The 22,261-nt window shown below is 43.8% G+C and overlaps 4 protein-coding genes across 5 annotated transcripts; 2 read left to right on the top strand and 2 right to left on the bottom strand.

Moving 5' to 3' along the window:
- Positions 1 to 1,922: 1,922 nt before the first annotated feature.
- LOC134227792 (mitochondrial chaperone BCS1) lies at positions 1,923 to 3,531 on the bottom strand. The gene is made up of 2 exons (XM_062709468.1): positions 2,910 to 3,531; positions 1,923 to 2,819 (listed from the first exon to the last, which is right to left on the bottom strand). Exons 1-2 carry the CDS (start codon positions 3,370 to 3,372, stop codon positions 2,008 to 2,010), a joined length of 1,275 nt encoding a protein of 424 aa, XP_062565452.1. The 5' UTR covers positions 3,373 to 3,531; the 3' UTR covers positions 1,923 to 2,007.
- A 122-nt stretch (positions 3,532 to 3,653) lies between these two features.
- Positions 3,654 to 5,148, top strand: LOC134227793 (O-glucosyltransferase rumi homolog). The gene is made up of 2 exons (XM_062709469.1): positions 3,654 to 3,933; positions 3,995 to 5,148. The coding sequence occupies exons 1-2, from the start codon at positions 3,789 to 3,791 to the stop codon at positions 5,059 to 5,061; spliced, it is 1,212 nt and encodes a 403-aa protein (XP_062565453.1). The 5' UTR covers positions 3,654 to 3,788; the 3' UTR covers positions 5,062 to 5,148.
- A 6,265-nt stretch (positions 5,149 to 11,413) lies between these two features.
- Positions 11,414 to 15,035, top strand: LOC134225524 (uncharacterized). Its single transcript, XM_062705691.1, has 2 exons — positions 11,414 to 11,785; positions 14,271 to 15,035. Exons 1-2 carry the CDS (start codon positions 11,446 to 11,448, stop codon positions 14,321 to 14,323), a joined length of 393 nt encoding a protein of 130 aa, XP_062561675.1. The 5' UTR covers positions 11,414 to 11,445; the 3' UTR covers positions 14,324 to 15,035.
- Positions 15,036 to 16,433: 1,398 nt separating this feature from the next.
- Positions 16,434 to 22,261, bottom strand: LOC134225821 (zinc finger CCCH domain-containing protein 14). Of its 2 annotated transcripts, XM_062706195.1 has the most exons (5): positions 22,020 to 22,261; positions 20,144 to 21,951; positions 19,251 to 19,993; positions 18,910 to 19,185; positions 16,434 to 17,311 (listed from the first exon to the last, which is right to left on the bottom strand). In XM_062706195.1, the coding sequence occupies exons 1-5, from the start codon at positions 22,056 to 22,058 to the stop codon at positions 17,046 to 17,048; spliced, it is 3,132 nt and encodes a 1,043-aa protein (XP_062562179.1). In that variant the 5' UTR covers positions 22,059 to 22,261; the 3' UTR covers positions 16,434 to 17,045. The 2 variants fall into 2 exon arrangements, with proteins under 2 accessions (XP_062562179.1, XP_062562178.1); XM_062706194.1 differs by having other exon boundaries at positions 19,251 to 21,951.

The raw sequence follows: 22,261 nt of genomic DNA, 5'->3' as shown, positions 1-22,261 counted from the left end.
GGTCTGCTGTCTCCGCTTCCGTCTATAACGTTCCGTTCTGGCGGGTACCTTGTTGAAGCGCGACCGCCCGCGCTGCGTCCTTCTCCTCCAGAATCTGTCTGCACTCTTCGTCGAACCAATCATTCCGTCGACTTCGTCCCACATACCCGACGTTGTTCTCCGCTGCGTCGTTAATGGCTGCTTTGACTGTATTCCAGCAGTCCTCAAGAGGGGCTCCATCGAGCTCACCCTCTTCCGGCAACGCTGCCTCGAGATGCTGCGCGTATGCAGTGGCGACATCAGGTTGCTTCTGTCGTTCTAGGTCGTACCGCGGCGGTCGTCGGTACCGAACATTGTTGATGACGGATAGTTTTGGGCGCAGTTTAACCATCATCAGATAGTGGTCAGAGTCAGTGCTTCCGGAGTGTGGGCTTCTTCTTCTTCTTCTTCTTCTTCTTCTTCTTATTGTCATTACATCCCCATACTGGGACAGAGCCGCCTCACAGCTTAGTGTTCATTAAGCACTTCCACAGTTATTAACTGCGAGGTTTCTAAGCCAAGTTACCATTTTTGCATTCGTATATCATGAGGCTAACATGATGATACTTTTATGCCCAGGGAAGTCGAGACAATTTTCAATTCGAAAATTGCCTAGACCGGCACCGGGAATCGAACCCAGCCACCTTCAGCATGGTCTTGCTTTGTAGCCGCGCGTCTTACCGCACGGCTAAGAAGGGCCCCGGAGTGTGGGCTATGGACGTTGATTATGCTGAAGTTGAAGAACTTGATTCTCAACCTGCACATTCTCTCGTTGATCGGCCACCACCCGATCACGCTCCTTTGCATATCGCCCATCACTATGCTCGTGTGTGTTGCCGTGCTCGTGTGTGTTCCCAGCTCGTGTGTGTTGCCGCAGCTCTGGTAGATGGTATGATTGCCTCTAAACATTCATCCCTTCCAACAAACCTCCTGCAGCGCTATGATGCCGAATCCACGGTCCTTGAGCACATCGGCGAGTATGCGTGTGCTCCCGATGAAGTTGAGAGATTTGCAGTTCCACGAACCGAGTTTCCAATCGCTAGTCCCTTTTCGTCGCAGTGGTCTTCGCCGATGGTTCCGGTCCGTACTCTCTTGTTGATTGTTCGTTGCGTGAGTTTTTTTTGGCTGGCTTGCAGGGCCTGACACGAAACCTCCTAAATTTCCGGAGGACCATTCCTCCTTATTTCCGGTGGACCATGGTGCACAGTTTCACTTAGAGTCCCTCGCTGGCATTCGGACGATGATCAGCCGCCCCTAACATGGAGAACAGACGCTGTTGTGAGCAGCTCCTTACATGGAGAACAGACGCTCAGTAAGATTTGCACCTCCGGAGAGGAGCAAACCCCCCATTCCCTGTCAGCATACGGCCATAGTTCCCACCGGGGTTGGTTACCCGATCTTTCCTAAGGTTACTCGTATCTCGGCCAGCCCCACGGGGAGGTAGGGATTGGAGCTGCTGGGTAAGGAGGCTAAGGACCGCGTGATGGAGTCTATTTTATTCCTTCAGGTACTCGAAGTACCAATGGTACGCTTTACCCAGCATTTGCCAACCATCACCGGAGCTAATACATTGATAACTTGGAATATTTCTTTTTTTAATCATCAACAATAAAACTTCTTTCATGGCAAAATGTTAATTGTACCACCAGAATCTAAATTCAGCGTTCTTCATTTTTTAAGATTTATAATTGAGGTTTAGAATGCGTTCAGATCGTAGCGATAGATAGAAAATAAAACATGGAATTCATGCTAGTTCATTCTTGAGTCTCATTGTTCATGTTCTATTTGGGTTTCTTTGAAGAGATAATTTTGAGTATCTATAAACACAGAATTGTTTCGACTTTTGTTTTACAGCTGAAATAGTCTTTAGTGCATTCAGGTGTTGAAGGGACACGCATGTGATGTTCTGAGGGTAACCCGACCAGGCAACTGTAAGAATTTATTCATAACAATACTTTGCATTTAATCTAACATTCCATTACGTATCTATCACAAGTTATCCCATATTTTCTGAACATTCTCTACCACTGTCATCTGATCCGACATTTTATGAATCATAAAATATCCCTGAACCTGAGCGGGACTAACATTGCGCCCATCCTGCAGTACATTATCAGCAAACACTCTCGCATTTTGTGCACCTTCTTCTCCTGCGTAAAATCGCATGAACATCTGCTCCAGCTGATGCCTAGTACAGTGGCCAACGTACTCTTTGACATCAACTCGACCCGGTCGTATCAGTGCGGGATCTAGCCTGTCAATGTAGTTGGTAGTCATGAACACAATTCTCGCTTCCGTTGATGCCACTCCATCCAAGCAGTTAAGCAATCCGCTGAACGTGACTCGATTAAGCCCTTCAAATGCCGCTTTTTGCGTTTTGGTATCTTCTCGAGATAAAAATGCAGCGTCAATGTCCTCCAACAGGATGATTGATTGCTGAGGCGCAACGTTCATCAGGTGGTTTAATCGGTCGTCCGTAAGGCCACGCTCCGACAAGTTCAGCAAGCAAATGCCAAACTCGATTTCGCCTGCCAGAGCAGTAATGAAACTAGATTTTCCACAGCCTGGTGGTCCGTGTAGAAGATAGCCCCTGCGGTATGGAATGCCACGATCCGCGTACCACTGAGGGTTCTGAATGAATTCTCGGCAGTCGCGCAGAATTCGATCCGTAACTCCATCGTCCAGCACGACGGATTTCAAAGGTCTTCGTTTCCTTGGGTGACCAAACGGGCGCCATTCGGAACCCATGGCGGTGTACATAATAGTTTTGCCTTCCGTGTTTTTCAGAGCAAGCTGCCTGGCTGAAATATGGAAATGAACCTTGAATTATTATAATCTACATGTGATGTGTAACTGAGGACTGAAGTCAAAGTGACCCTGCTCCATCTTACCTTCTTCTAGTATTTTAAAATACAAGTTCTTATCCCGACCAAAGGCAGTTAGTTGGACAGTTTCCCACGGTATTCCAGCGTGTAAATCCAACGTATGTTGTTCTCGTGCACGATCCACCTTGATCCACGTACCTCCGTACCGCATTATATGCGTCCCGATAGATGGTATGAAATCGTACTTCGTGTTAACGTGGCCGGTATCGCGCTGTTGAAACGATGTTTCCACACTCAGATGCTGTGTGTGTCGAGCTCCCTTCTGGGTGATCCACTGCAGTACCCACTGGTATGACTTGTCCCGACATGGAACCTCCAGCGTTATCATGTAGTGGCGGCGAAACAAAATCAACGCGCCCTGCAGGCCTTTACGTAACATTGCAGCTCCGGCTCCGAGCCCAAATAGACCAAAACCGGCCCCGAAGTACGGATTATCCGACAGTGCCGAAACATAGTCGGTGATAGTCATTTCGAATAACGCACTTCAGTCTTGATTACAGTAATTTAGATCTAGTTTCCTACAGAAGAATGATTCCAATTTAAATTCGCACCACAAACACTCATCTAAACATCAGGAAGCACCAAAACGTCCAAAACACGTCATGATTCTGCCGTCTGTCTGTCAGCGAGATCAGCAAGATTGAGATGCACAAAAATCAAAACAAAACTGATGAAACGGGATTCATAAACGAAAACCGCAAAAACCGGAGGCAAAAATGGAACCGACTATATTTCATTTCCAATGTTCCAAACAAAAGTGAAATGTAAACAGAACTTCGCGAACACCGCGATTCGCGAAATCTCAACGGGAAGTGATCCGCGTCCGCGTCTATACGGTACTTTGGTATCGCCGGTTGCATTTTGTTATTCAATATCAGCAGTATTATGCCGTACTTAGAAATAATTATAACCGTTCTTATATTAAATCTTCATAAGGGATTTTCAAATGATAACAGTGCAATGTGTATGGCAAGAGAATCATGTTCTGATGCGTCAGAGAATGAACCAAAGTTAAATTTCTATAAGTCTGGTAAGTACCGTTTTCAGAGTTTTAATATTTTTCAGCTTGACTAACTTTAAACGAATTTCAGCTGACAATAAGTATATAACTGAAATCCAGAAAGCGTTAGCATCGTACGAGCCTTGTACGCAAGCAAATTGTTCGTGTCATGCGGACGTCCTGAAGGCGGATATCCGCCCTTTCAGTAGCGGTATCACCGAACGTATGATCGAAAGCGCTACCGCATACGGCACAAAGTATCAAATTCTGGACCACAAATTATATCGACAAAAGGAGTGCATGTTTCCGGCACGATGCTCTGGAATTGAACATTTCATCAAACCAAACCTGCCCATGTTACCGAATATGGAGCTGATAATAAACTGTCGGGACTGGCCACAGATCAATCGACACTGGAACCACCAGGAAAAGTTACCGGTATTCTCCTTTAGCAAAACCGACGACTATCTGGACATCATGTATCCGACGTGGGGATTTTGGGAGGGTGGTCCTGCGATATCGCTGTACCCAACTGGACTGGGACGATGGGACCAGCACAGGGTTTCAATCAAGAAGGCTGCTGAATCATGGACGTGGGATAAGAAGAAAGGAATTGGATTTTTCAGAGGATCAAGAACCTCCGATGAGCGTGACCCGCTTGTTCTGCTTTCGCGCCGTAGACCTGATTTGGTCGATGCCCAGTACACGAAGAACCAAGCTTGGAAATCCCCGCAGGATACGTTGAATGCCGAACCCGCGAGTGAGATTCGCTTGGAAGATCACTGCCAGTACAAGTACTTATTCAACTTCCGGGGAGTAGCGGCCAGCTTTCGCTTCAAGCATCTGTTTCTGTGCCGATCGTTGGTCTTTCACGTGGGAAGCGAATGGCAGGAGTTCTTCTACTCATCGTTGAAACCGTGGGTGCACTATGTTCCCGTGCGCGTCGGTGCCAGCCAGGAAGAGCTGGAGGAATTGATCAGATTTTTCGCGGAGCATGACCAACTGGCTCGGGAGATAGCTGATCGAGGTTTCGAGCATGTCTGGAAACATCTGAGAATGAAGGACGTCGAGTGTTATTGGAAACGACTGCTGCGGCGGTATGGGAAATTGACCAAGTATGAGGTGAAGCGAGACCATAGTTTGATAAGAGTGATCTAGGGATTGTATGCATGTCTTATGACTTGAATTAAACAAAAACGAATCTCAAAATGAAACAAATAAAAGACAAACACTCCAAACCATGCAAAATGAATGACAAATTATGCTTGATCCGAAAACTTTGTTTAGACTTACTGATCAAATGCTCATGAACTTGAGTTCAAATCTAGCTTAGCATTTTTTATGCTTTTTATGCAATCCGGGCGGTGGATCCAATAGCGAAAACTTCATTCAAGTACCACATCTACTATAGCGGCGGTGACAGAGCAGAACGAGGAATTGGCTTTATGGTGATCGGAAAGCAGATGAAGCGTGTTATCCGAAGGAAGCCGATAATCGACCGCATTTCTTTGTTCAACTGTCAAAATCACCGAAAATCTGTAAAATTATTCACCGAACAGTTCTGCTGTTGAGATTTCGGTGAAATTTCACAGAAAATTGCGATTTATTTTAAGTGTGTATGAACAGCATATATGCCCAAACGAACGATAAGCCTGATGACGTAAAGGATGAGTTCTATGAGAGCCTTGATAAGGCCTACGGAGAGTGCCCAACGCACGATTTAAAGATTGTCATCGGGGATGCAAATGCGCAGACCGGAAGAGAAAGTTTCTTTCGCCCTGTCATTGGTACGGAAAGCCTTCATTCCGCTACCAACGATAATGTTCTGTTCTGCGACTTGTAACATTTGCGGCTGCTAGAGGAATGGCAATCAGCAGTACCTATTTCGTACGTAAGATTATCTGCAAACACATCTGGCAACATACGAGTGGATACACTTCCTCACAAATAGACCACGTGCTGATCCACGAACGACATTTCTCGGATGATAAGAAAATTATTTTGAGCTTTTTAGTGGAATGTTTTCACCTGTCATAAGACGAGTTTAAACAATCCCATTGAATTCCACCACTTAATTGTATCCTGACAGATACGTATTTCGACCTCAACAGTAAGGCCGTCTTCAGTGTCTCGTACTTGACTCGACTTCGACGAAAGTCGAGTCAAGTACGAGACACTGAAGACGGCCTTACTGTTGAGGTCGAAATACGTATCTGTCAGGATACAATTAAGTGGTGGAATTCAATGGGATTGTTTAAACTCGTCTTATGACAGGTGATTTCTCGGATGTTATAGATGTAAGGTCCTTCATCAGAGGTCCGAACATTGACTCCGATCAATCTTGTAGTTGCAAAAAATCGGGCGCGACTTTCCAGCGTCACGAATTCACTAAACTACAGAACGATGCGTTTCAATATCCAACGTTTGTCAGTTGGAGGAGTTGCTGAACAGTACCATCAGAAGCTGGACGAGCGGATAGGAGATGCCACCGGATCTGGCGACATCAACAGATTGTGTGAAAATATCCACGAAGCTCTGACTACAATAGCGCAAGAAGTGTTGGGCACTGCACAGCGACACCAACGAAATGGTTGGTTTGATGAGGAGTGCCAGCGAATGAAGGACGAGAAAAATGTTGCTAGGAGTCGAATGCTAGTGGCTCGCACCCGTCCCAACAGAGAGCGGTACAGTGAAACAAGGACAGAAGAGAAGAACCGCAGAAAAAAAAGGCAACATGAAGAGAGTAGTGCTGTCCAATGAGAGCTTGAAGTAGCTCGAAGTTTCTCCCTGTCCTACTCATGCCCATTTCTTGACAAAAAAGAACGAGCAGGACAGGAACAACTTCGAGCTGCTCATTGGACAGCACTAGTGTGATAGCTGAAGGACAGGAGAAGCGATGGTCAAGCTGTAGAACCACCAACGCTGGATGAGGTAAAGAAGGCTCTAAACGAGCTGAAAAACAGTAAAACTGCTGGGAAGGACGAGATCCCGGTCGAGCTTCTCAAACACGGAAGTGAGCAGCTGCATCAATCAACCCACCACATTATCCAGAAAATATGAGAGGAACATTGCACTCGAAAGCGCTATAAGGAGATCTGGCGTGCAGAGGAACGGCACTATCATCACACAGTCACATATGCTCCTAGTCTTTGCAGACGACATCGACCTCATTGGAGTCGATCACAGAGCAGTAGTGGAGGCTTTTGTCACACTGAAGAGGGAGACGGCGAGGATAGGCTTAACCATTAACTCTACCAAGACAAGATGGCAGGTAGAGATAGAGGAAGCGCTAGTTGTGTTGGTGCTGAGGCAGTGCTTGATGGTGATGTGTTTGAAGTTGTTGAAGAATTTGTTTACCTTGGACCGCTTGTGACATGTGACAATGACGTTTCCCGTGAAGTAAAAATTTGCTGCTGCGAATAGGGCCTTTTACGGATTACGTAACCAGCTTAGGTATCGCAACATGCAGACGGAAACGAAATTTGCTCTATACAAAACTCTGAGTCTACCAGTGGCTCTTTATGGACATGAAGCCAGAGGCGGGCCGGAGAGCTTTCGGGGTTTTCGAGCGAAAAGTGCTGCGTACAATACCCGGAGGGAAACTAGAAAATGTTATGTGGCGCAGACGCATGAATCATGAGCTGCATCAAGTATCCAAAGAAGAAAATATTGTGAATCGTAAAAAAATGACAGACTTCAGTGGGCTGGTAATTTAGTGCGAATGTCGGAAGAAAAAATAGCAAAAATAAAATTCAACAGAGAACCAGATAGGAGCCGGAGGCTTCGTGGAAGGCCACGAACACGCTGGCTGCACGCGGTGGAATCGGACATGGGGACCCTAAAAGTTTGGGAAAACTGGAAAAGATCTCCATTCTGAGCGTTGTCTAGCTATCGCTTTAACCTGTGGCCAGGTTAGATTTCGGTCGACTTCTTTTATTTCTTTATTGAGGCTTCGCCGCCATGAGCCTCTGGGTCTGCCTCTGCTGCGCTCGGCAAGGTCGTTGAGCTTACTCTGCATATCAGAGCGCCGTTGAGCGAGGAGTACAACGTTATCATCGAAGTCGTCTAGGTGCTCCATGGTTGTAGGCTGCCATAACACCTACCAGAATCTCGTCGATTACGATGAGGAACAGTAACGGTGATAGAATACATCCTTGCCTTACTCCAGCTACGGCCCGGATAGGCTCGGACAAGACCCCATTGGGCATCACTCTACAAGAGAAGGCCTCGTACTATACCTCGATGAGGTCGATATTTTTCTCAGGAACCCCTTTGCGTCTCAGGGCGCCCCACATATTCTCGTGATTGAGACGGTCGAAAGCTTTTTCGTAGTCAATGAATACCAAGTAAAGGGACTCTTGGAATTCGTTGACCTGCTCCAGAAGTGCTCGAACCAGCGCTTCAGTTGGTCAGTTGGGTCGGTCAATAACTGATCATTCGCGTCTTTCACAGGCATCGTTGCATTCATCTTCGCCCCGCTTAAGCATCGTGAGATATCGTAGAGGAGGCGAATGTCCCCGGTTGCTGCGGCTCTCTCTCTCTTTCGTCGGCCAGAGAGTCTGCCCAAGCTCGCTTGTCCCGTCGACATGAGCGTTTTTATTCCTTCTGAAGAGCCGAGTATCGTTGACGGGCTAAGACTTTGGCTCCTCTGGTTTTTGATCGCTCTATCGCGGCTTTGGCTTCTCTTCGCTCCTCTATCTTCCTCCATGTCTTATCGGTGGTCCATTGTTTTCTCTGGGTGGGCAGTTCGCCCAGTTTGTTCTCGCTGGTGGCGATGAAGGCATTCTTGATGGCGGTTCATTGGTCTTCCACGCTGCCACCTTCCGGAATATCTGCAGCACGCGTCTCCAGTGCTTCAACGAAGGACCGTTTCACCGTGGCATCTTCCAGTCGGCGTATGTTGAACCTTCGTCCAACTCTCTCCTCCTGTCGACGAATCCGCGCTATATGCAGGCCTATTTTGCCGATGAGGAGGTGATGATCAGAACGCGATATCGGCACTACGTTTATTCCGTACATCAAGAAGGCTCCGTTTCCATTTTCGGCTGATGCAGATGTGGTCGATTTGATTTTCTGTAAAGACCTTGTGAACCGGTCGATGAAAGAAGAGCAATGTCGTCACCATGTCGTTATTACCACAAAATTCTGCGAACAGCTCTCCGTTTTCGCTCATTTCTCCGAGACCATGGCGTCCCATAATGCGCTCATGGTTCGAGTTGTCGGATCCGATATTCGCATTGAAGTCGCCCAAACAGATCTTGATATCACCCTTCGGAATTCTATCTACGACGGCATTGAGTTGACTGTAGAAGTTCTCTTTGTCTTGCAGATCGGCAGCATCGGTTGGCGCATAACATTGGATTATAGTAAGGTTTCGGGCCCGTGTTTTAAATCTGGCAACGATTATCCTTTCATTTATAGGTTCCCACTTCATAAGCGCAGAGTGTGTCTGAGCGCTCAGTAGGAAGCCAACTCCGCGATGCCGGGGAGCGTGTTCACCTCGGAAACCAGAGTATAGCAGAACTTGTCCCGACGGTGTTCTGTGTACCCCAAAGTTTGACCAACGGACTTCACTCAGTCCCAGGATCTCAAGCTTCATGCGGCGTGCCTCATTGGAAAGTTGTGCCAATTTACTCTGCTGGGCTAGGGTTAAAACTGTTATATCAGCACTTAAAATGTGTGCGTTCGCAGTAAAGCTGTTATCGATACAAGAATATACGAAAGCTCAGTTTTCGTTTGAGCGTGCATGAACACACATCTCCCTGTTCTACCTAGTAATCCGAAATCGTTAAGTATATTTAAACACGGTCATTTCAGTGGCGACGAGGTGAACGTTAAAAAAAGTTAATTTCGTGATTTATATCACTAGTTTCAATTTGCGTGGTTTAGTGCAACGGAATAGTGGCAGTAGTTTGCCAAAAGTGCAATTTAATGTTAGACGCCCAGCTCAACCTCAAGTTTGGTTGATAAGTTGGCAGTAACCAATTTTATTAAATTTCACTCTAAAAGTTTACAAAATTATATTGAAACGCGTTGTAAAGTAGTGTCGATTTATGTTAACAAATGCTTAAAATAGCATATACCACGTGAGACTGTTTAGTGACAATCTTTTTAGGCAAAGTGCGAATGTTACGCTAATAACCGCCATCACGTTTGCTTTTCTATGAAAAGGCATTGTAGTTTGTGAGGACGATTGATAATAAAAATCGCCCATAGGTCAGCTCAGGTCAGCAGAGAGTACTGTGGCGTGAAATACTTTGTCTGTTGCTGTGTTTGGTGAGTTTAGAGGAATTTGTTTATCGCTGTTTGGTTGATACGTTGCACTACGTACGTCAGGTACGTCAGGTACGTCTGTTTTATTTTTTATATCGTTTTTTGGTTGATTTGTTTGTTTCGATAATTAAAATATGTTTAATTGAGATACATTCGTTTAAGGTTTGTAAATTATTTGGCAGTTTATTGAATAGTAAACCTTGAAACCAGTTTATTGAATAGTAAATCTCAATTAAAGTTTTTGAATTTGATCTTATTTAATACCAAAGTTTGACTGTTGGAATATTTATAGTTTGTGTGTTTTGTTTGTTCGATTTTTTCAAGAGACATGCCGTTGGTGAATAGTGTTGAACCATATGTTCCTGGTACTATTCCGTTCGCTCAGTACTTAGAACAATTAAATTGGATCTTATTGCACCAGAAAGTTCCAGCTGATGAGCACAAAGCAACCTTTCTTGCATCTTGTGGGACCGAGGTTTATTCGGAACTGAAACTTTTGTTTCCTGGTAGGGATCTTGCTGATATAGAACTTAAAGATCTAACGGATTCGCTTAAGAAAAGGTATGACAAAAGCGAAAGTGATCTGGTACAGCGGGTCAAGTTCTACTCCCGTAGTCAAAAACCTAATGAGAAAGCGGTAGACTTTGTGCTTTCGGTTAAGCAACTGGCCGAATACTGCAATTTCGGGACGTTCAAGGACGTGGCAATTCGGGACAGATTGGTGTGCGGTGTATCCAGTAAGCTACTTCAAGAACGGCTGCTGGATGAGGAGGAATTGACTCTTGCGAAGGCGGAGAAAATTATTGTGAATCGCGAACAAGCAGTTGAACGTGCAACCTTCATCAACGAGGAGCCGGCCAGAATAAGTGTGGTTGAGCGTCTCGGGACAAAAAAGGTGGGATTTCAACGATCGCCGACACCTACAAGGTCACATGGTCGTTATAGAGGTCGTGACCGTCATAGCTATCGCGATACTAGAAGTCGTAGTCGTAGTAGGAGCCTTTCTACTCCGAGAAAAGACAAAAGGTTTATTTCTGCAATTATTGCCGTAGAAAAGGACATACGCGGAGATACTGTTTCGAGTTAAAACAGCAAAAGCCGTCCATCAAGTCAGTTGCAGTCTTAGCAAAAAACGGATCTTCGGAGAGATTGAGAAGAGCGGCCCAATCGGACTCTGAAGAGGAAATGGATGTATTGATGATATCTTCTACTCAACGATCCAGCGGTCCGTGTCTCATCGAAACAGGTGTCGACGATACATTCCTTCAAATGGAAGTGGACAGTGGATCTGCCGTTTCTATAATAAGCAGGCAAACATACAGTGAGCGCTTCAAACATAAACCGTTGTCCAAGTGTAATTTGAAGCTCGCAGTCGTCGATGGTGCCCGTCTGTCCGTCGCAGGTCAGATAATGGTTTCGGTGCAGATGAACGGACGGCATATGAAAGTGCCGCTAGTCGTGCTAGAAAGTGCAAAAGAGATCATTCCTTTGTTCGGTAGAGAGTGGCTGGACATTTTCTTTCCAGTGTGGCGAGATTCGTTTAGGGGTCAACTGATGATAAACCACACCAACATCAAGAAGGAAGACAGGGTTGTGGAAGACATTAAAAGTAAGTATCCATTTGTCTTTGACAACGATTTTTCTGTCCCTATTACTGGTTTTGAGGCAGATTTGGTACTTAAGGAAGACAAACCCATTTTCAAGCGAGCTTATGAGGTTCCATATCGCTTGCGTGATCAAGTTGTAAAACATATTGATTCATTGGAGCGTGACGGTGTGATCACTCCAATTGAGGCCAGTGAGTGGGCCTCATCTGTGGTTATTGTTATAAAAAAAGACAAGGGAATTAGAATGGTAGTTGACTGCAAAGTTTCATTGAATAAGCTCATTGTACCGAATACGTATCCGTTGCCTGTACCTCAAGATTTGTTTGCTTCTTTGTCTGGGTCAAGGGTCTTTTGCTCCCTTGATTTGGCAGGAGCTTATACTCAGTTGCGTCTTTCAACAAAATCTAAAAAGTTTATGGTGATTAACACTATTAAGGGTTTGTACTCGTATAACCGTTTGCCTCAAGGAGCATCTAGCAGTGCTTCAATTTTTCAAAAAGTGATGGATCAAGTTTTAAAAGGTTTGGATTGTGTTTGTTGTTATCTTGACGATGTACTAATAGCTGGTGAGGATTTTGAGGATTGTAAAAATAAGCTTTATTTGGTCTTAGAGCGTTTGGCTAAGTTCAATATTAAGGTTCATTTAAAAAAATGCAAATTTTTTGTTTCAAGTTTGCCTTATTTGGGACATATTTTAACAGAAAATGGTTTGTTACCTTGTCCTGAAAGTTGAGACGATTCGTAGAGCTAAGTCTCCGAATAACGTCACTGAGTTGAAGGCATTTTGGGGTTAATCAACTATTACGGTCGTTTTATCCCCAATTTATCCTCCCGCCTTAGTCCACTTTATAGTTTGCTGAAGAAAATGCCAAATACATTTGGAATAAGGAATGCAACAAAGTTTTGAAGACTGCAAGAAAATTTTGCTCAAACCTAACCTTTTGGAATATTACGATCCTGACAAGCCAATTGTCGTTGTTTCAGATGCCTGCGGATACGGTTTAGGTGGGGTCATTGCGCATGTTGTTGGAAGAGAAGAAAAGCCAATAAGTTTTACTTCTTTTTCACTCAATGATGCCCAAAAATCGTATCCAATATTACACTTAGAGGCACTTGCAGTGGTTAGTACGATAAAGTTTCATAAGTTTCTGTACGGAAAAAAGTTTACTGTCTATACGGATCACAAACCCTTAATTGGTATTTTTGGAAAGGACGGTAAAAATTCAATTTTTGTGACGCGTTTACAGAGGTACATCTTAGAACTTTCAATTTATGATTTTGACATAATATACAGACCGTCATCAAAAATGGGTAATGCCGATTACTGCTCTCGTTTTCCTTTGCCTCAAGAAGTTCCACGAAGTTTACAAAGAGAATATATAAAATCTATCAACATTTCTGGTGAAATTCCGCTGAACTATACGACCATTGCGAAAGAAACGCAAAAGGATGAATTTTTGGTGCAGGTTTTGTCGTTTATGAAGCATGGTTGGCCAAAGAAAGTGCATAGGAGCTTCAGAGACGTTTACTCACACCATCAAGACCTGGAAGTTTTGGATGGGTGTTTGATATTCCAGGATCGAATAGTCATTCCGGCGAAGCTTCAGGATTCCGTTTTAAAACTGCTTCACAGGAATCATTCAGGGATTAGCAAATTTAAGCAACTGGCAAGAAGATCCGTGTATTGGTTTGGAATCAACAGTGACATCGAAAGTTTTGTCAAACATTGCAGGATTTGTAATCAAATGTCTGTTGTTCATAAGAAATCTACGCAAACTACAAGTTGGATTCCAACCAGTCGCCCTTTCAGTCGGATTCATGCAGATTTTTTCTATTTTCAACAAAAAGTTTTCCTTGTTATAGTTGACAGTTTTTCGAGGTGGTTGGAAGTCGAGTATATGAAATATGGTACTGATTCTAACAAAGTTAAAAGTAAGTTTATGGCCTTTTTGCAAGGATTGGTCTTCCAGACGTTATTGTGACGGATGGAGGTCCTCCGTTTAACTCCAAATATCTTGTAGATTTCTTTGATCAGCAAGGTATTCAGGTCATGAAAAGCCCACCATATCACCCCTCGAGTAATGGTCAAGCTGAACGAATGGTTCCTGTTGTCAAGGACGTTTTGACATAGTTTCTGCCAGATCCATACCTGATAGAAATATGTATAGAGGATCAAATTTCATACTTTTTATTTAATTATCGGAACACGTGTTCAGAGGATTCAAAATTTCCATCTGAAAAGCTGTTCAACTTTCGACCAAAAACGATACTTGATCTAGTTGATCCAAGGAGTAGTTTCAAGAGGAATTTGACAACTCACATCAGTGAGAATACTGATAGTTCTAAGGACGATAAATGTTCATCACCGGATAAGTTTTCTCATTTGCGCCCAGGAGAACAAATCTATTTTAAGAACTTTAGAGCAACTGATATTAAAAGGTGGTTGGATGCCAAGTTCCTGAAACAAATATCCAAAATGTATTCCAGGTCTCGGTTGGAGGTCGGATTTATACGGCACATCGGGACCAGTTGAAACTTAAAGCCAAACCACCTAGAACATTGGTGTGTGGGTGGAAGCCTGCCACTAGAAAACGAAGGAGAGAAGATGATGAAGTCGACAACAATGTTTCTGACGATAGCGATTTTTATGGTTTTGCCTCAGATTCATTCATTTATGATCCACAGCAGCAGTCAATGAATATGGTCGGCAATAGTTTGTCGAATCCGTCCATAGGTGGCAATAGTTTGTCAAACCACGCTTCAGGCAATAGTTTGTCTGCAATTAAATGTGCGTCAAGTAACAGTAGTTTGTTACCATCATCCGGCGATTCTCAGCCGATGAGCGCTAATAATTGTATGCGAAGAGGTTCGAGTGGAGATGGAGCGTTCGAAGATTCATCTAGTGTTCAGGTTTCATCGGGCTTAAGTGTGCCAATCGATCAACCGAATCATGGGAATCTTCAGAAATCATCTGGTCATCTTCCGGAATCACAGCCAAGGCGATCTCGACGTATAAAACGACAAAAGAAAAATGATAATTTTTATTACTATTGAATTGTAATTTCGAATAATTTACTATGTATTGAATTTGTAATTTTAGTGATTGTACATAGATTAATAATAGTGTTGAAAAGTTTTGAAATAATGTAAGAAATATCTCAAGGAGAGAGAACTGTTATATCAGCACTTAAAATGTGTGCGTTCGCAGTAAAGCTGTTATCGATACAAGAATATACGAAAGCTCAGTTTTAGTTTGAGCGTGCATGAAAACACATCTCCCTGTTCTACCTAGTAATCCGAAATCGTTAAGTATATTTAAACACGGTCATTTCAAAAACGTTCCATGTCCCTATTCGTGTCCGTTGTTTCGCGCTAAGAGTCGTTGCCGTAAAATCAGTCCGTATTCTTTCATTATCGGACTCTTGAACAAATTGATGTTTTGGGAACAGTAGGTTGTTGGGCCAGCGGGATGGGGCTGCCATCTTAGGTATAGCTTCCGGGGAATAGCATTTCATACTCAGCCGCTGGATGCCAGAACAAACGCTGTTGCAGCCGCACCTCCTTGGTGATCAGACGCTCGATCAGTCGGGTCAAATTTGTTTAAAGTCCCGCCCAACACCAGGACTAGGCTAGTGCGCTTTAAGCGGTACACGGTCGCTTTGATAGGGCCTGCTTGGGGACACATGCAGCTTTTTATAGAAGTTCAACAGAGTCCACTGTCGAACCCCACCACATCCTAGGCAGATCCTACAGAACGCACTCTCTCACTCTAGCTGATGTCAGCTCAGAAGGACAACAGTGCCCAGGCTACACTACTCAGGTGTCTCGAATGACTCGAGATTTGTCGATTCCGACATGTCTCATGTGAGGAGACATCGACAATATTATCACCTCATACGAAACGCAAATTAAGTACATATGCATCGGCGGTCTGGGACAACTGCGCAAAATCTCACCCTAATCGATTCTTGGTGAAACAGAACAAGCAACTCAAGATGGTCCTCAACTTGAACCCCTGGTATCCGACCGACGATCTCCTCAAGTTGGCCGGTGTCAACACTATCGACACAAGCATTGGACGGGCTACGAGATCCTTCATAACATCCTGTGAAACGTCAACAAATCCGCTCATCAAAGCATCTCATCCCTTAACGCCTGTAACAATTTTACATCTAGGGTTTTTTGCACTATTTTCCCTAAAAAACTTTTTGTACTTAGTGAAATCCTGTTTTATGCTACTAATGCTTCTTGTTAAGAAATTGAATTGCCCTCTGTTGAAAGGTATTCCAAATCTGAACTGCAAAAGTAAATATTGTAATAGTACCGTTGAATTAAGGACATAATAAAACCATTGAAATTAAAAAAACAATCCATCAAAAATTTAACGGAAAATGATCACGGTAGCGAGTAGGTACTTGGAAATTTTTACCAAGATTCGTCGAAAGCATTGAAGAGGATGGACCTTCAGTAGTCGTAAGACTAATATCTAGTATTCAGTGGCAATAGAATGGAATCTAGTCAATTAGATTTGCATTCATGCATTTGCATAACATGTGACCAGCATGATATTGCTCTACATGCCCAGGCAACCAGCCAATCAACTCACTGTAACAAGGATTTTCGGACGTATCATTTACCTGGTGACCAATATGAATTAACTGAATCGATTATATTTACCGATGGTGTCTTGCCCACTACTATATGATCGATTTATGAAGCAAGACCTTCCCTCCATCGTCAATATGTCGATGCTTCTAGATTTCGCCTACACTTTCACTGATACGAATAAAAGCTGGTCTGTACTCTATTGTTGTGTTATTATCATGCAGATGTTTTTTTTTCAGTTGGTATGTACAATGAATATTCTTCCCTTTCTATATTTTCATATTTTTTATAACATAATGTTTATTTGAACAAACATCTAAACAAGTTCTTTTTATACTTTAGTTTGTTGTTTTATACTTCACCGAGTTCTTCCTCCTTCTTGAGGAATTCATTGCTGTCGTTCTGCAGTTTTTTTCTTACTACTACAGAATTCGCATCTAAATAAGAATAAATATATCCATAATATTGAATCTTAAAACTATTGAAACAATAAAGAAAACACATCGAATTGCATTAGAAATTAAAAGAGCATCCCAGCAAGATGGGGCACTACTCTACGTGCTGTAGAAATTAGTTTTTATCGGAAAGTAGCAGCTACCTGATAGGAAAAACAAAAACAATCCACATCTACTGATGGTTATAATGATGACGATGATGCTAAGCCGAGAAGGGGGATACCCATTTGAACTTGTCCTTGGGCGGTACCTCGTGGTGGTCGAGCGGTCCCCCAATACCGCCGGGCAAATCGTAGTGGTAAAAGTTGCACTCGACCTTGTTCATGCAGTGCTTTCCGAAGCGGCACAACTTCGGGTGGTAGTACGGGCAGAGGTCGCCGTTTGAGCAGCCCGGATAGAACCTGCACAGCTGCGGCAATGGTTTGGCCGTAATGGTTTTGTAGTTCTGAACAGGAACCACCGAGGAAGCTGAAATTAAATACACAGATGTTTAGATTTGTTTTTGTATAAAATTGTTAATGAGTTGTTAGATGTTTTCTTGAAGCGTCGATGTACGTATGGTTAATTACGCGAAGTTATATTTCAGTCACTTCTTGATAAAGTAAGTATCTAAAGAATAAAATTTATGACATCAAATTGGTAGACGTCGAACTTTGGTAATAAGAGAAAAAATCTGGGCTGAAAATCTCTTTAATAAAGATATAAAAAAATAGCTATTGTTCGAACTGGAGATTCAAGAGAGAATGCATATACCAGCGAGCATGTATGGTGATATTATTTTTTTCCCGTCGTCGGAAGAATTGATCGTGTATTGGTGTTACGCGTTGTTTGCAATTATTTGCAAATATTACCGGTGTGTGTGTGATCAGCTGCGGAGACATTGGAGCCGATTCTGTATTTAACTTATCTTAAAATCTAAAGAGGTTATTGTATATAAAAAGGCTGCACTCATATCAAAGTTTTTTGAAAGTGTCAACCGAAGAACAAATTGGAGTCCTTTGGCATAAAAAAAAATTCCCCCTGTGAGAAAAAAAAAATGATTAATTTTGAGCACCGCTAAATCATGTCCGATTTAGCTCAAATTTTGCACAGCTGAAACACGCACAGCTGAAAGTGTGCTATTTTGGGCAGAAATACACTTTTTTTGCGGGAGAATGGGACTACCCACAAAAGGAGTAAAAAGGATAAATTTTACACACTTTTGCTGTTTTTATGCATAAATGTTAATCATTTGTGAATAAAGGATAGTTATAATTGTGCATAATATTTACTTATTCCTTTTTGTTTGTAGTCTCATTCTCCCAGGAAAGAGCGTACTTTGAAGTCATAATTGAATACTTTATAGTCAAAAGAGCATGCTTCAAAGTCTTTTGTGTGTAAACCTTTTTAGCAGTGTTGGGGAATATTTTGGGTACGAAAACGTTTGCGTATCGTCCGGTGTTAAAATTCGTTGGGGGTCGTTCAACAATGACGTCACAGGTTTTAGGGGGGGAGGGGGTCTAAGATTTTGTGACACTGCATATACTAGGTATACAAAAAAGCGTGACAGAGGGGGGGGGGGGGGGGACAAGAAATCTCAAAAAGTAGTGGACGTCATATTTGAAACGTCCCTTGAACAAATTTGATGAACGATCGTTTGAAAAAAAAATTTAAGTCCCAAAAATGTTCTTAGAGAAAAAATCGATTGAAAAAAAAATTTTTTAAGTAGCATCAGATCTTGACGTTTCATGCATTTTTAAGTCATTTGGCATCAAAAACAAAAATTCCAATTTCGACTTTTCCTTTGGTTTCCTTTTCTTGGAAAAAAAAATTCAAAACTTTGATGAATTTTAGGCACCCCTTAATCATGTCCGATTGAGCTCAAATTTTGCATGGGGTCATATTTTGGGGTAATGAAACTTGTGAGCAATGTTGTTTTTTGAAATTCGATGCAATTTTTTTCCGTACTGTTTAGTGTTATATGACGAATCCGAGAGACATGGTTCGTCAGAGTATGGAACAGAAGAATTATGGTACTCGTTGGTTATAGGTATCCATGTCAAAACTGTTTTCTAAAATGTACTCACCTAGCGGCGGTGCCGACGAGACGTGCCCCGCCAACGGCTTAGTGTGCATATAGTTGCAATCCAACCGGTGACAAGTTTTGTCGTACTTGCACATCGGGTGCAAATAAAGACACTTGTCGCCAAATTTACATGCCGGAAAGGCTTTGCAGTTGGTGCTCGGATGCAGAAACTCGCACGAATCCCCCTGCCGACACAGTGGAAAATACTTGCAACGCTCCTTGATGATGGCTTTACTCTTCGAAAGCCCGTCCGATGAAACCGATACCGAACTAAGTACTGCATAATGAAAAACAAAACAAAAATGAACAATTTTGGCTACGGCTTGACATCAAACTACTTACATTGCGGCACATCATCAAACTTCCGGCTAGATTCTAACCTTTTGATCTTCTTCGATGGCGACTTGCTGTCCCCATTGCCGGAAATATTGCTAGCGTTTCTACGACGATCATCATCTGTTGTGCGTCGTTCGCTGTCTCGCTCACGGCGCTGGTCCTTTCGACTGTCGTCATCCATGGCATGCGGAACAATACGCTCGATCGACTTGCGCTCTCTGTGGTCTCGATCCCGGTGGTGATTGTACTCACCATCGGTGTCCTCTGCCTCATCATCCGTCAGGGCAAACTGAATCGGCGAGACGCGTTTTCGCTTGCGGGACGAAGAGTTCGGTTCGATTTTTTCGTAGTCGGACTTTGACATGTAGATCGGCGAAGAGGAAACGCTGTCGTCTACCAGCAATTCCTTGGTTCGCTGTAGAAGCAGTTCATTCAAATCGTTAGGGGAAGATTTTCGATTGGAGTTGGATGAGCGCTTTTCACGCTTAGATGGAGACTTCTTAGATGATTTCGACCGTTTCTCTGGAGATTTGGAAGTTTCGCGCTTGCTGCTACCGCTGCTCTCCTTCGAAGGTGTTTTGATGCTGAAGCGTTCCTTCCGACGTTTGAGCGCTTCCTGGTGGGCCCGATCGTCGTTGCCATGTTCACGGTCCCGTGGCGGCGTAGTGCTAGGATCACTGGGAGACACTTTGTGACCAATTCGATCCTTGATGGAGGGTTTCGATTTGCCCGGGGGAGGCGGTGTGTGACTGGGGGAAGATCGAGAGGACTTTTTGTAAGCGCCGTCCAAGGTGACCACAAATTTCGGGTTCTTGGCTGGGTCTTTCGGGTCGTACTCATCCGTTGGGACGTCCAAGGATGGCTTATCAGAAAGCTTCTTTGAAGGAACATATACGTACCCATCGCTGTCGGTGTCCGAATGTACGGAAGTAGCCACGGTAACCGGTTCCGGTATGTATTCGTCGTTGGAATTGAGAATCTGCTCCAACTCAGCGTCGACGTCATCATCCCGCAAAACATGCTCCACAATGTCCACTTCATCGTCGTCTTCGTACTCATAATGGACGTCTACGGGAGGAGTTTCATCAGATTTTGCGCCTGGTATCTCTATGAGCATTCGTCGATGTCGAGAAGAGCTTTCTTCCCGATTAGTTATGGTTTTCTTGAGATTTGCTGCGGTTGAACGCTGTGCTTCGGCCATCGCCTTCAAGAGAAGGTTTTTGCTAGGTTGTTTATTTTTTGGAACTTGAGGACGGGGTTGTATCTTCACTACACTAGCAATGGGAACTTCCAATTCCTCATCTTCCTCGTTGTATTCTGGCTTCGGTGGAAGCACTATGACTCTAGAACCGATTCTTGTGCGAACATCTGTTCCATTGTTTACCCGGCCGGATGAGCGATCGCGGTCCCGTTCTCGATCTCGATCACGTCCTCTATCACGGCTCCTAGATCGTTCACAAAACCTATCCCTTTCTCGATCGCGATCTCTTCTGCTTCGCGACCGATCACGGCTACGACTGCTGTTTTTTCGACCGGATCGACCAGAAGGCGACCGTCGTCGGTCTCGCTCCCGGCTTCTACTTCTGTTAAGCTTCGCCCTAGCTTCTCGGGCTTTAGCTTGTTCTTCCATCTCTTTCCGACGGAAAACCGGCACGTATAATTCTCGTTCTTCCCGTCTGTGCGCCGATAAACTGATTATATTGGACTTGTTCGTCGCAATGCTCGCCTCCTTAGTCGTCGAATCGGATGTGGCTGGTTTTGGCTCAGGGCGAGTACCCAATCGTTCCATTATGGATTTCTTTTTTGTTGGCGTTGCTGCAACTACTGGAGGTGGTGGAGTATTGCTTCGGTCTTCTTCATCAGTGCGAGTCTTTTCCTGTTCAATGGACATTTTTTGCTTCTCTTTCCTTCTCGCAGCAGCAGCCACTCCTCCATCTTCGATGTTTTCTAAATCTTCATCATTTGCTTTTATGTTCAGGAAATCCTCGTCCTCCGATTCATCGGAACCCATGGACCTAAGTTGCTTTTTAGCCTGTTTAATTTTCTGTTGAATCTCTTCCAACTCTGATAATTCCTTCTGATGCTTCGACATTGCACTCTGTCCGGCTATTTCAGATATAGTCGGAATGTCGAACTCATTTCCTGTTCGAGAGTTGGAACTGTCTCTCATGGGTGGCGTAGACTCCCGTGGAGCTTTCTTCGATACATTGTTCTCCACATCCATCGTTTTCTTGGCATGTTGAATGAACTGATTCGCAAACACGTCCTGAATTGTACCACCTCCTAACTGACTGGCCGGATGTGGCGGCGTGTGCTGCTCTTCATTTCCCGGCTCCACCCGATTGTTCCGCGTTTCAGGAGTTTTGTCCTTCTTCTTGGTTTTCTTGTCTTTCTTCTTGTCCTTTTTATCTTTTTGATCGGTTGCCTTCTTTTTTGCCACTGGCTCTTTTGCACCTCCTTTGGTTGCACTAGCTGTGGCAGTCGATGATGCCGGAAGGGTCACCTCCTCCAGCTTCTGAAGCACCTGGTGCAACCAATTGACAAATACTTCAGTCTGGCCACCCAGAAACAGTGTCAAATCGTCCACCATTTGCTGTCGAGAGCGCTTATTTGCTACCATGATCATAACATAATCGGGAAGCTCATCATCAATGTAACCACTAGCAGTACCGGTTCCCAATTCGATGAGTTTCGCTTTTACGGCGCTCTGAAATCACACGTAAATCCGCCATCAACAAACCCCACTCCAGTAGAAAAATCGAAAAAAAAACTTACCCTCATCTTCTGGCCGATTTCCGACCCCAGAGAATCCATTTTCTCAACGCGTAACTGAGTGCCACACTTCTCACGAGTAGGATTTCACAATTCTCTACGACCAATAATTCAAATTATTATCAAATTTTCACGGTTTTTCTACTGCTGTAACAAATTTTGGATGAAAAACTTTTCACTTTTCTCTTCTGCCTTGCTCTGCCATCGTAAACTTTGACGTTTATTTTTCAGGCTTTCTTTTCTCT

Source organism: Armigeres subalbatus, chromosome 3, assembly GCF_024139115.2.
Source record: "Armigeres subalbatus isolate Guangzhou_Male chromosome 3, GZ_Asu_2, whole genome shotgun sequence".
Taxonomy (NCBI): domain Eukaryota; kingdom Metazoa; phylum Arthropoda; class Insecta; order Diptera; family Culicidae; genus Armigeres; species Armigeres subalbatus.
Note: the sequence above shows the minus strand (reverse complement) of the source record. Positions and strands in the feature narration are given on the sequence as shown.

Excerpts from the sequence above, each read along its gene's own strand:
- LOC134225821 (XM_062706194.1), bottom strand. The coding sequence starts at position 22,058 with ATGGATTCTCTGGGGTCGGAAATCGGCCAGAAGATGAGG. Across the intron at positions 21,952-22,019 it reads AAATCGGCCAGAAGATGAGG|AGCGCCGTAAAAGCGAAACT; the intron begins GTAAGTTTTTTT and ends GTGTGATTTCAG. Across the intron at positions 17,312-18,909 it reads CTCGTCGGCACCGCCGCTAG|CTTCCTCGGTGGTTCCTGTT; the intron begins GTGAGTACATTT and ends ATTTAATTTCAG.
- LOC134227792 (XM_062709468.1), bottom strand. The coding sequence starts at position 3,372 with ATGACTATCACCGACTATGTTTCGGCACTGTCGGATAATCCGTACTTC. Across the intron at positions 2,820-2,909 it reads TTTTAAAATACTAGAAGAAG|CCAGGCAGCTTGCTCTGAAA; the intron begins GTAAGATGGAGC and ends TCCATATTTCAG.
- LOC134225524 (XM_062705691.1), top strand. The coding sequence starts at position 11,446 with ATGGAAGTGGACAGTGGATCTGCCGTTTCTATAATAAGCAGGCAAACA. Across the intron at positions 11,786-14,270 it reads GGTTGTGGAAGACATTAAAA|GTCTCGGTTGGAGGTCGGAT; the intron begins GTAAGTATCCAT and ends AATGTATTCCAG.
- LOC134227793 (XM_062709469.1), top strand. The coding sequence starts at position 3,789 with ATGCCGTACTTAGAAATAATTATAACCGTTCTTATATTAAATCTTCAT. Across the intron at positions 3,934-3,994 it reads GTTAAATTTCTATAAGTCTG|CTGACAATAAGTATATAACT; the intron begins GTAAGTACCGTT and ends AACGAATTTCAG.